Source organism: Puma concolor, chromosome D4 (genome assembly GCF_028749965.1).
Source record: "Puma concolor isolate L17-30 chromosome D4, mPumCon1.1.hap2, whole genome shotgun sequence".
Classification (NCBI taxonomy): Eukaryota; Metazoa; Chordata; class Mammalia; order Carnivora; family Felidae; genus Puma; species Puma concolor.
Window position 1 is genome coordinate 1,131,381 of NC_141679.1, and position 11,131 is coordinate 1,142,511.

General features: G+C 65.3%; 1 protein-coding gene across 1 annotated transcript; it reads right to left on the reverse strand.

The window, feature by feature from the left end:
* NINJ1 (ninjurin 1) lies at window positions 1–9,853 on the reverse strand. The gene is made up of 4 exons (XM_086684762.1): window positions 9,694–9,853; window positions 2,221–2,446; window positions 1,535–1,697; window positions 1–506 (listed from the first exon to the last, which is right to left on the reverse strand). Exons 1-3 carry the CDS (start codon window positions 9,766–9,768, stop codon window positions 1,543–1,545), a joined length of 456 nt encoding a protein of 151 aa, XP_086540888.1. The 5' UTR covers window positions 9,769–9,853; the 3' UTR covers window positions 1–506; window positions 1,535–1,542.
* Between the last annotated feature and the right edge of the window lie 1,278 nt (window positions 9,854–11,131).

Sequence of the window (11,131 nt, forward strand, 5' to 3'; positions counted from 1 at the left end):
GGAGGTGCATTAGCTTTATTGGTCACTGGTGCTTATAAAAGTGGGGGCTCTGCCCCGTCACTGCTGGTGGAAGGCATGGGCAGGGCCCGTGGCCCAGGGCGCTTGAGGTCCAGAGTCCCGGGTCAGGAAGCACAGACGCCACAGGTCATCGGCATGGGGGGCTCGAGGCCAGATGCTTGTTGCACTGGCAGAGGGTGGGGGTCTCCTTGTCCCTCTGGAAACGTCCTGAGGCCAACGCCGGCCGGGCCTCTCACCCCCATCTTTGGGCCGCTGTGTGTCCACGCCAGCCACGGCCCTTTCCCAGTTCGGCCTCCTGGGCCCGACTCCAGGGGCCCTGCGCTGGCCTGCAGGGGCCTAACCACTGGCGGCTCGTCCCAGGACACGGTCTAGCAGGCCCGCCCGGGCTCTTCCAGTTTTGGGAAGGGCCTCTCACAGGGACGTGGGCCTCAAGGGTGAAGCGGCTCCTGGGACCTGGGTGGCTGTGGCCAGGTGCGATCTGGGGGCATCTGCCGAGCAGGGAGAGGAGGGGTGTGAGGGCCACCCTGTCTGGAGGGGCCTCTAGCTCCATTCTTTTCAGCCCCTGTTGGCAGCGTGTGTGCCATCCAGCCCACAAGCTTTGGAGCCACGACAACTCCAGAGCCAGAAGGGCCCAGTTCTGCCTTGGGCAAGCCTCAGTTTCCCCTCCTGGGTCACTGTCAGGGCTTAAAGGGGGGCCTCAGAGAGCAGACCGGTGTGACCCTCTCTGGGCTGATGCTCAGGGAGGGCCAGGACTGTGTTTAATTACAATTAATAAACGGCCTGGTCATCAAGCCATGAGCAAGAGAGCAGGCTGGCATCCAGAGGATTCTGGGGGAGATGGACTTAACACCAAGGCAGGGCCAGCAGGCAGGCAGTGAGCTGGGACTCCCATGGCTGGCCATTGGGAAATGGACACTCCCAGCCAGGCCACGTGTGGGCCCTGCTCCCGGGTCCCACCTCAACCTCCGGCTGGCCCCCCTGGAAGTTTTCTTTCATGCGCCCGACACATAGGCAGTGTTCAGGCAGCCTGCTCTCCACTCGGCCGCGGTGCTGGACTGGTGGCTGTCTGTCAGCAGTGCCCACCCCTTCTCTGGGGCGGGCCTGACGAGCAACCTCTGGGCCCGAGGCCACACGTACCTGTGGTGTGTGCCCCGGCCAGGGCCCCACGTGCAGCACACATGACACACGCTGGGCCTGCTGACCCGCATTCGCCCTTGAGGCAGCCCCCAGACCCCAAAGAGTGCAGGGGCTTCTTTGCTGAGCATGGAACCAAGGTCCCCCGGCCATGGCAGCTCCTGCTCCTGGGTAGGGCAACCCTGGGTGGGTGCTCGCCTCCGAGCAAGGACAGGGGATGTGCCCGGGGACGGTGCACACGGCCGGAGGCGCCCCACAGGACCGACGCGGGTCATGAGGGTCTGCTCATGGGTCAGCGGGTGCCCGGGCGGCCTCGCGGTGGAGACGGACCCGCCCGGGGCCGGCAGGTGGACGGCAGCAGGCGGGTCCCTCCCTGGCTCACCTGAACCCCTACTGCCGGGGTGCTGCATCCATCACGGGCTTCTGGACGCCAAAGGCAGTGATGAAGATGTTGACCACGACAATGATGAAGACTAGGCCGGTGGCCAGGTTGTTAAGGAAGTCCAGCTTGGCATGCTTCGCGGGGTTGTTGAGGTCGTACCTGACTGTGGGCGGAAGGGAGCCGACGCTGCACCTGGGCCTGCCGCCACGCTCGGACTGCTTTCCGGGCCTGTGGCCTCAGCCCCGCAGCCCCTTCTCCAAGAACGGAAGCTCAGAGGTGTCCGTCTGGGAGCAGAAGAGACGGCCCGAGGCCCAGGTGTGGATTTGAGGGCACAACGCGCTGGCGCTGAACGCACCCAGGCAGGCGCCTTTCTGAGCACTGCGGGCAGTGGCCTAGTGATTGTCACGTGGGCCCAAAGCCCTGCCCTTACTCCCACTTCATGGATGAGGCAACTGAGGCCCGCGGGGCTCAGATACCTGCCCGAGGTCACACAGCCAGCCGTGGAGGTGAGCCCTGACCCTCCCCCCGGGGGAAGGACCACCAGCTAGTCCCCGTAGACCACATTCTCCCGCAGCCTCGCTCGGGTGGGTGGAGGGACAGAGACGGGGGGCCACCTCCTGACCGCATGGCTGAGTGGGGGCTGCCCCGGGGCCCTCCCCCGCCAGGGCCCCAGCCCAGGCTCACACCGAGGAAGATGAGCAGCACGCCCACGCCGATCTGCAGCACGAGGGAGATGGAGATGAGGACCACCAGGGGCACGAAGAAGGCGAAGCCGGGGCCCTGCTCGATGACGGCCTTCAGCTGGGACGCGTTGGCCATCAGCAGCGCGATGTCTAGCATGCTCTCCGCCGCGCTCTTCTTGTTGGCGTAATGGTTCACGTTAATGGGCCGGTTCCTGCCCCAGCGGGATGGCTGCGGGGAGGGGTTGGTCAGCCTGTGCCACCACCACCCCCCCCCCCCCCCCCCCCGCCTGTGCCCCACCCCCCCACTGGGCACGGGGTGGGGCTCCGTGGGGCCTGCAGGCGAGGCCCAGGGCCCCAGAGGGAAGGGCTCCTTGACAGATCAGAGTCCGGACAGGGCTGTGCAGCCCCTGTAAGACAACCCCCCCTTCCCGAATCAACTCCTCTAGGAGACCAAGCTGCAGCCTCAGCACATGTGCTGGTCTGGCCCTGAGTGGAGCCTCTGGCCCCCTGCCTGGCACAACCCCACCGGGGCCCCCGCCTGCCCTCCTCGGGCCCGCCTGCCCTCCTCGGGCCTGGCCGGGCCGGGGGCCAGGGCAGGAAGTGAAGTGTAGGCACCGGAACCCTGCTCGCTCCCCCAGCCACCTACCAAAGTGGGGTAGAGTCAAACTGAGCTGCTTCTTTAATTTTTATGTATTTACTTTTATTGTATTTTTTTTTTTTAAGTTTATTTATTTTGGGAAAGACAGAGCAGGACGGGGGCGAACACGAGTGGGGCAGGGGCAGAAAGAGAGGGAGAGAGAGACTCCCAAGCAGGCTCTGTACTGTCAGCGAAGATTCTGACCTGCGGCTAGAATTGTGAACTGTGAGATCATGACCCAAGCTAAAAGCAAAGCGTCAGGTGCCCAACCAACCAACTGAGCCACCCAGGCGCCCCGAATTTTTATTATCATTATTTTTAATTTGTGTAATGTTTGTTTTTGAGAGAGAAAGATAAAGAGACAGAGACAGACAGAGCACGAGCAGGGGAGGGGCAGAGAGAGAGGGAGACTCAGAATCCGAAGCAGGCTCCAGGCTCTGAGCTGTCAGCACAGAGCCCGCCCGACACGGGGCTTGAACTCAGGAACCATGAGATCATGACCTGAGCCCAAGTTGGACGCTTAACCAACTGAACCACCCAGACGCCCCCCCTAATTTTTATTTTTAAAAACAATTTTAAACCATTTTATAGAGGTGTGATTGACATACAAAAAGCTGTACACAATTAGCGCAGACAACTTGGGGCCTCAGGAGTTAAGTGCACACACAGGACACCCTGGCGGCCCCCAGAAGCCTCCTCTTGCCCTTTCATTCATTACCAAGATCTGTGATGAGGCTTGTGACGCCTTCTGTCCAGGAGGTGCCTCTGCCTGAGAACATCGCTGGGCCTCAGGCCACTCCTGGAGCCCTCCATGCCCCGCCCAGGGGTCACCACCTCCAGGAAGCCCCTCTCTCCTGGGCACAGCTGCCCCTGGCTGGCCCCTCCCCAGCCCCCCAGGACGCACCCGCACCCCTCGGCCCTGAGCCACCAGGCCCTGCCACGCCTCCTGGGGCACAGGGGAGATCGCGTTTCGGAAGTCATGAAAGATGCAGGCTGGAGGCAGGCTGCAGGGGAGGGGCGAAAGCAGCATTCTCTGCCCCCTCTACCTTCTGCGGCTGGAAACTTCACCCTGGAAAATGCTGAACTACGGGGGTGGGGGTGGGGCAGGGGCGGGGCCGGGGCAGGGGTCGTTTTTGCCGTGTGTCTTACTTACTAAACTTAATCCCATCTAGAATAGTGTACCAGGAGAAAGGCAGAATGGGCGTGTGCAACAGTGGCAGTCAGGCAGCCCCGCCTTCATTCAGCCCCGGAGGCTAAGTAGCAGAGGCACTAGGTTTAAAATTCCAGATCGGAGCACCGGGCCCTCAACCCAGCCCCGCCTCGACCCTGCACTGCTGACTGCGGTGCTCCACACACAGCAGCCCCACCGGGGTCGCGGCTTGGCCTCTTCACGCGAGCCTCCAGCTGTGCCCACAGCTGTGGGGGGGCCAGCCCCAGGCCCCACACGCCCCAGCCCACCGCCTGAGGGCCTGTGTGCCCGCAGCGGGGCGGCTGGGCTGGGCGGCTCATCACGTGTGCGCTGCTGCGAGGGGCGGGTGTCCCTCGCCTGTGGCGGGAATGTGCTCCTGTCACAAACCAGAAGTGCCAAAGCACCTTCCCTCAAGGCCACCACAGTGCTGTCCTGGTCTCCAGTCCTGGAGAAAAGAGCTGGGCGCAGACCTCTGGAGGGGCTCCCACCTGCTGGGGGCAGGGTGGCCAGGTACATATACGCCCAAGAGCACACACCCATAAGCACGTGTATGTGTACGCGTATATAAACACGTAAACACGCATGCACGGATAAACACGCACAAGCAGACACACGTGAGCAAATACGCACACATGCTCGGTGCACACGCATGTGGGCACATGCACATATTAACCTATAAACAGCACACGCACACATGCACAGCCAGGCTGACTGTGCTGGCCTCTGGGCTGGAGGAAGAATTCCCTTTTATTCTGAGCCTTCAACAGCCGTTCGAGCCCTTTACAGCCACATGCACGCTCCAATACAGAATGACACGTCAGTGCCCCCAGCATGGGGACCCTGTGTCCCCGCTCTCCCCTGTCCTGGGTGCCCCCGCCCCGTCCTCACACTCACTGTGGGTAAACTGAGGCTAGCACAGGAAGCGCCTTATCCAAAGCAGAGACCAAGGGAGGGCTGCACTTTGACCCGTGTTCCCCTCAGGCCTGCAGAGGGGGCTGGGGCTGGGATCAGGGCCGGCGAGGTGGAGCTGTGCACTCACTCGGCCACTGTTCCGCACCCCCCACCCCCACGGCTCCAGTGGTGTGACCTTAGGACAGCCAGCACCCTCCGGGCCTCAGTCTCCCGTGTGCGCGACCCCCTCCGGGCCTCAGTCTCCCGTGTGCGCGACCCCCTCCGGGCCTCAGTCTCCCGTGTGCGCGACCCCCTCCGGGCCTCAGTCTCCCGTGTGCGCGACCCCCTCCGGGCCTCAGTCTCCCGTGTGCGCGACCCCCTCCGGGCCTCAGTCTCCCGTGTGCGCGACCCCCTCCGGGCCTCAGTCTCCCGTGTGCGCGACCCCCTCCGGGCCTCAGTCTCCGTGTGTCTGACAGGGCCAGGAGCAGGCATCCTAAGGTTCTGGTGGATCTGGCCACTGCCTCAGAGCCCCAAGTGGCAAGCACGCCCCTCCTGGTGCAGGGCACTTCCTGCCCACGCGGCCATCTGCTTCCTGTTCAACCCGTGCAGGGATAAGGGGCGCCAGCCAGGAGGCCAGTCAAGGCCCGCTCACCACGGCCTGGCTGTGTGGCCTCGACAACGTGCTCCCTGTAGCTGGCCTCAGTCTCCCCATCTGTGTGCCCCGCGCTGCACTCTGGGAAGCTCCCCTCTAGTGGACCGGGAGCATCGACCCTCCAACCTGGCCCATCTGCCCCAGAGAGCCGGCTGTCCCGGGCACAGTCTAGCGGGGCAGGGTGGGAAGGCCGCCGGAGCCCTCGGTCTGAACTGCCAGCCTGGCTGTCGGGAGCACGCCGGGAACCTCCCACACAGACCTCTGCCCGTGACCTGAGTAGCGCAGGGAACAAACACCCTGGTTAATGTGTCCCCGGGGCCAGGAGGACTTCCCCTAAACCTCAACGGTGGTAGCGGGAGCCGGGCGAAGCGGCAGGTGAGCTCTGGAGTTCTCCCCCTAAAATCCAGGAAGGAGCCTTGTGGGTTGGGAGCCAGAGCCCAGGAGGGAGGCCCGCCTTCTGTGGACAGAGGGCCTGGGGGCGTTCGCAGCTAGCCCAGGGCCACAGTGCTGTCCTCAGCCCGGACAGGGAGGGAATTGGGACGGATGTGAGCCCAGATCTGCAGCGCCCAAGTGCCTGCTTCGGCCGTAGCTTCACGGAAACACTCCAGTCCAGCCCAGGCTCGGGTAGAGGAGACGGCGTGCCCGCCCCAGCCTCCAGCTCCCCGGGGAGTTGAGGCCAGGCCTGGGAGGAGCCAGGGGTCTGGGTTGCTGACCGCCCCCCGTCCTGCCCTCCCTGACTGCTGCGTGGAAGTGTGGAACGGGAGCCCCTGCCCAGAACCCACCTTCATGTTTTCGGAGGAGACCAAGGCCCCCACCAAATCCATGGGGCGTCCATTGGCTGCCCTGTGAGGAGCTAGGGTAGGACTCCCGCTGGCACCTCTCCCCAAGACCCCTGAATCCCACACCAGGGTTCTGTGCCTCAGTTTCCTCATCTGCAAAATGGGCGATCAGACTGAATGAGGGGTGCAGAGGCCCTTTGGTCTGTGGGAGCCCAGCCAGCCAGGGCAGACGGCCTGCTAAAGGAGCTGCACGGATTTGGAACAATAGATCCGAACAACAAGAGAAAGGACAAGCCCAGGAAATGGCCGTGTGCCCTGAGCAGGACCCAGGGGCCTGGCCCACCACAGCTCCTCTGCTTGGGCACAGTAGGTGCCGGTGGGAACGGGGCTTTGGAGTCCTTCCCTCTGGGGAGGGACCTGAGAACCGAGGTGGGTCTGGCAAGACCTGGAGTATCCCTCATCTGACCCACCCATCTGGCCATGTGCCATCACTCATGCCTGGCATGGAGGCCACAAGGCCAGCACTGAGAGGTGTCTCGCTCCACGTCAGTGTCCCTGTCAGTGTCCCCACAGGAAGTCTCGGTGCGGGGGGGGGGGTTTTCCCACAGCAGCTGGGCCATGGGCTGGGCAGACCTGCTTCCTGTGGGCTCAGCACTGGCCGGCAGTGACCCCAAGGCCTTTTAGAACTTGGCCAAGACCCTGCCAGCCTCAGGATCTTTCCGGGAAAGCAGAAGTGAGGGAGAGAGCCCAGATGCAGCCCCCGGAGCCACGCCCCACCCCCCTGCTCCCCCCCTGCTGTGTCCTCCGCTGGCTGTGGCCCAAAGGCCACCACAAGGTCCAATGCAGCTGCCCCCAAGCCGAGAGACGCCCCAGGCAGGACACAGCCGAGGGTCATTTTCACACAACATTCAGGTTTGCTACTTGTCCTGCCACCAGCCGCAGGTGAGAGAGACACCAGCTCTCTCCTGCAGGGGCCCCGGGCAGCCTGGCCTCCGTGAGGGCCATGTGGGCACAGGCACGGGGTGAGGAGCACCTGGGGGTCCATCTGCTCAGCGGTTGCACGGAGGGCTCTTCCCTGAGCCCGGCCACCCTGGGAAGCGAGTGACCCCATCCCACTTCCCACTAGAGGACACTCCAGCCCTCAGTGGGTGTCCTGAGGCTGACAGGGGCTTTCGGCCTGGGCCTCCCAGTCAGCACCCCCCACCGCCAGGGCTGTGCTGGGGACACAGGACCAACCTAGCCCACCCACTCTGCCGTCCAGGGCTCCTGTTCCACTCGGCGCATCCAAAGACCCCAGGGGTCGCCCCTCTCGCCAGTGAGACTTCCTCACACAGGTGCCGGAGGCTCAGATTTGAGCAGGTGCTGTGAAGGAAAGGCTGTGCCTGTCCACAGGGGTCCTGCCACGGGGAAAGGCGCCACCCCGGAGTCATCACCAGCAGCGGGCAGGAACGTGGACACTGTGCCCAGCACACGCACGAGCCCATGTGGTCCTCACCACGATCTCTGACGAAAGATATTGCTACCATCCCACATCACAGAGGAGAAACTGAGACAGAGTAACGTCCCGCAGACACAACAAGGCAGGTCCTGAAGGTGGGAGGGCGAGGCAGAGGCTGGGGAGTGGTGCTACGTGGGTCTGGGCCGCAGGCACGGTGAGATCCTTCCAGGAGACACCCACACCCACACCCACACCGGCTCTCGGGGGCCATGGAAGGGCCTGACCTCCTGTCACACACGTCCTCCCCAGACTTGCTTGGGCCTTTCCCTTGCTGTTCTCTCTGCTTGGGATGTCCTTGCCCACATGGCAGATGGCCAAGCCGCACCACAGTCGGGTCCTGCAGCACGCAGCGCCAGCAGCCCCCTGTGCAGGAGCCCTCCTGACCCCCCTGCCCCCCCACCCACACAGCAGGGCTCCAGGCTCTGGCCTTGGTTTCTCCGCCCGGGCTGGTCTCAGCACTGACGTAGCGGCTCAGTGATGATGGGGGAGGCATCTCCCACCTGACCTCCCTGGGCCTGGGGTTCACAGGACCCTGCCTGCCAAAGCTGAGGGGAGCGGAGAGAGGCTGGACTGGAAGGCGCAGCCACAGGTTGGGAGGTGAGCAGGATCCCTCCTTTCCAACTGGGGTGTGTGTGTGTGGGGGTCGGATTATTTCTCCCTTTCCAGACCGTGCACGGGAGGCCCTGAGAGGTGAGGCAGTCTCCCCGACTATGCACACCCACAGCTCTGAAGGGCTTACATGCCAGGGCAGGTCACTCAAGGACCTTCTCGGTCCTCAGTTTCCTCACCACCAACCCAGGGACAAACATCCTGTGCCACCCTAGGGCAGTCAGGCTTTCCTGAAGGGTCAGCACAGAGGCTGGGCCCCAGAAAGCCTCTGTCAAGAACAGACAAGGATGGAGAGAATGGAGAGGATTAGTGGGGTCACCAGCACACAGGGGGCCTTCCCTGCCATCGGGGTCTCACTCACCCCTATGTCCTCCCCCACCCCCAACCCGGCCTATTCCCCACAGCTGAGCCGCGCTGCCCCAGCCCGGTTCACATGGCTGGGAGACGGCCATCCCTGCCCCCATCGCCAGGGGGTCAGAAAGTGAAAGAATGTTCAAAGTCAACAAGTCACCAGAGAGCCATGCCCAGGACTGCATCACAAACAGAGGTGCTGGGGAAGTTCTGGGCCCAGGTAACAGGGCACGGACAGCCCCCCCCCCGCCCCCCTCCCCCGCCCCCCACAGGACCCAGGGGCAGCGGGGGAGCCACCACTTGTAAAGTGGAAGTCGGGACCACTGCCAGCGCCTGTCCCATGCCCACGGCCGTCCGAGGCCAGGAGTGCATGTTTTGCAGAGGCCGCGGTGGAGACAGGAGCGGAGCCACAGCGGCCTCAAGTTCCCCATCGGGGCACGCACTGGATAGTGCGGTGGCGGCGAACACAGCGGGTGACGTAACCGTCTGCCCGCTGCTGGCCCCGGGCCCGGAGGCTGGGATCCTGCGCGTCCGGGCGCGCACGAGCGGGAGGGGATGCGGGGGCCGAAGTTAGAGGCCGGCACGGGAGGCGGGGGAAGGTGGCGCCCAGGCCACCCCGCCGCGCAGCTCGGCGTACGCACCTGCCGGCCCGCCCGGCGACCCCGCCGGCGTGGCCCTAGCCCCCGGACCGCACGTCGGACCCGACGGCGGGGGGGCGCACGCGGAGCAGAGACCCCGGCACCCCGCAGTGCGGAAGCGGGCGCGCAGCCGGCCGGCGACCCCCGGTGCCCGGGGAGCAGCGGGCGCGGGGCCCAGAGAGGGCGGGCGCCGGCCAAGATCGCACAGCGGCGAGGACGGGGCGGGGCTTACCGGGGCGTCCGGGGAGCCGGGCGAGCCCGGGCGCAGGTCGCCGTTAAGCTCGAACTCCTCGGTGCCCGATTCCATGGTGCGGCAGCCAGAGCCGCCTCGCTCGGGGCCTGAGCGCGGCCCGCGCCTGGGCCCCGGGGACCCCGATGCGCTCCCGCCCCCGGCCCGCCCCCGGCCCGCCCCCGGCCCGCCCCGGACTCCGCCCCCAGGCTCCGCCTCAGGACTCCGCCCCTCCGCCCAGCAGGGGCGGGCCCGCGGGACCCTGAGGACCCTCCCTCTCGCCGCGCGGGCGGGGGCGGGCCACGTCCGGCTCTGCCCACGTCTTGGACACTTTTAATCCACGAAATGAAGCCAAGAACCATCCTTCCCCGGGCCACTTCGCAAACTGCTGGGCGCGCCAGGAAGGCGAGCGCGTCGCTGCCAGGGAGCGGGGGTTCTCGGGCGCCCCACGCCCCCGGGGCCGACCCGCACACTCAGGAGGTGGGGGGCGGTGGGGGCAGCAGAGAGCCGCTGCTTGGTGCAGCCCCCGCCCTGTTGGCGCAGCCTCCGTGTTCCCAGGCGGGAGACAGGTCCTCTGGTCTGGGGTGGCGCCCCGTGCCAGGGCGGGCCGCTGCGGGCGGCCAGAGCGCGTTGGCTCCCCCAGGCCTTGGCTCAGTCGGCCGCCGTTTCCCAGGGCGCCTGGCAAGACGCGGGCCGCTCCCAGGCGTCGGAAGCCAGGCGGGTGCGCAGGGGCCCGGAGGAGCCGGGCGTTACCTCCCGGGGCCACGGTGTCCTCGAGTCCTGACCCTGAGCCTGCTGCCAGGCCCAGCCGCTTTTACCACACCCACTTCTCCCGCGGTGTCTGCCGATGTCTCCGCCAAAGCAGCCTAGTGTCCGTGAGCGGGGCCACGGGCCCCCTTGACCCTCCCCGCGCCCCTGGCTGGGGTCCCTCCAGGCTGCCGGACTCTATAACCCTGAACCACCATAGCTGTGTGGGCTGGGGCAGGTGACTGGACCTCTCTGTTTCGGCTTCCCCATCCGTGGTCTGGGAATGGTCTTAGGCCCTGTGGGCTGATTATCGCCCCCCCCCCCCCCCATCCGAAGAAGGTAAGTAGCAGTGCCCCAGGTCAGGAAGCAGCGAGTTAAGTGGGTGAATTAGCTGGAGTTGGAGGCTTGTTCATTCATCAGGCCATCATGGAACGCCTACTGTATGCCCGGTCCTGTTCTAGACACAGAGCTGCGACAAGGTGGGGTGGGGGGGGCAAGGTTTGTGGGACAGGCAGGAACCAGCCCCCAGCAGCCCTGCGCGGGGGCCAGGTACGTGGCTTTTCTTACAGCCTCGGGAGGTAGGCTCTCCCCGCTCGCCTGATCGCCTGATCGGGAAAACTGAGGAAGGGGGAGCGGGGGAGGCCGAGGAGGAGGAGCTCAGAACTTCTGGGGCCTTTGCAGGCCGTCTAAGCGG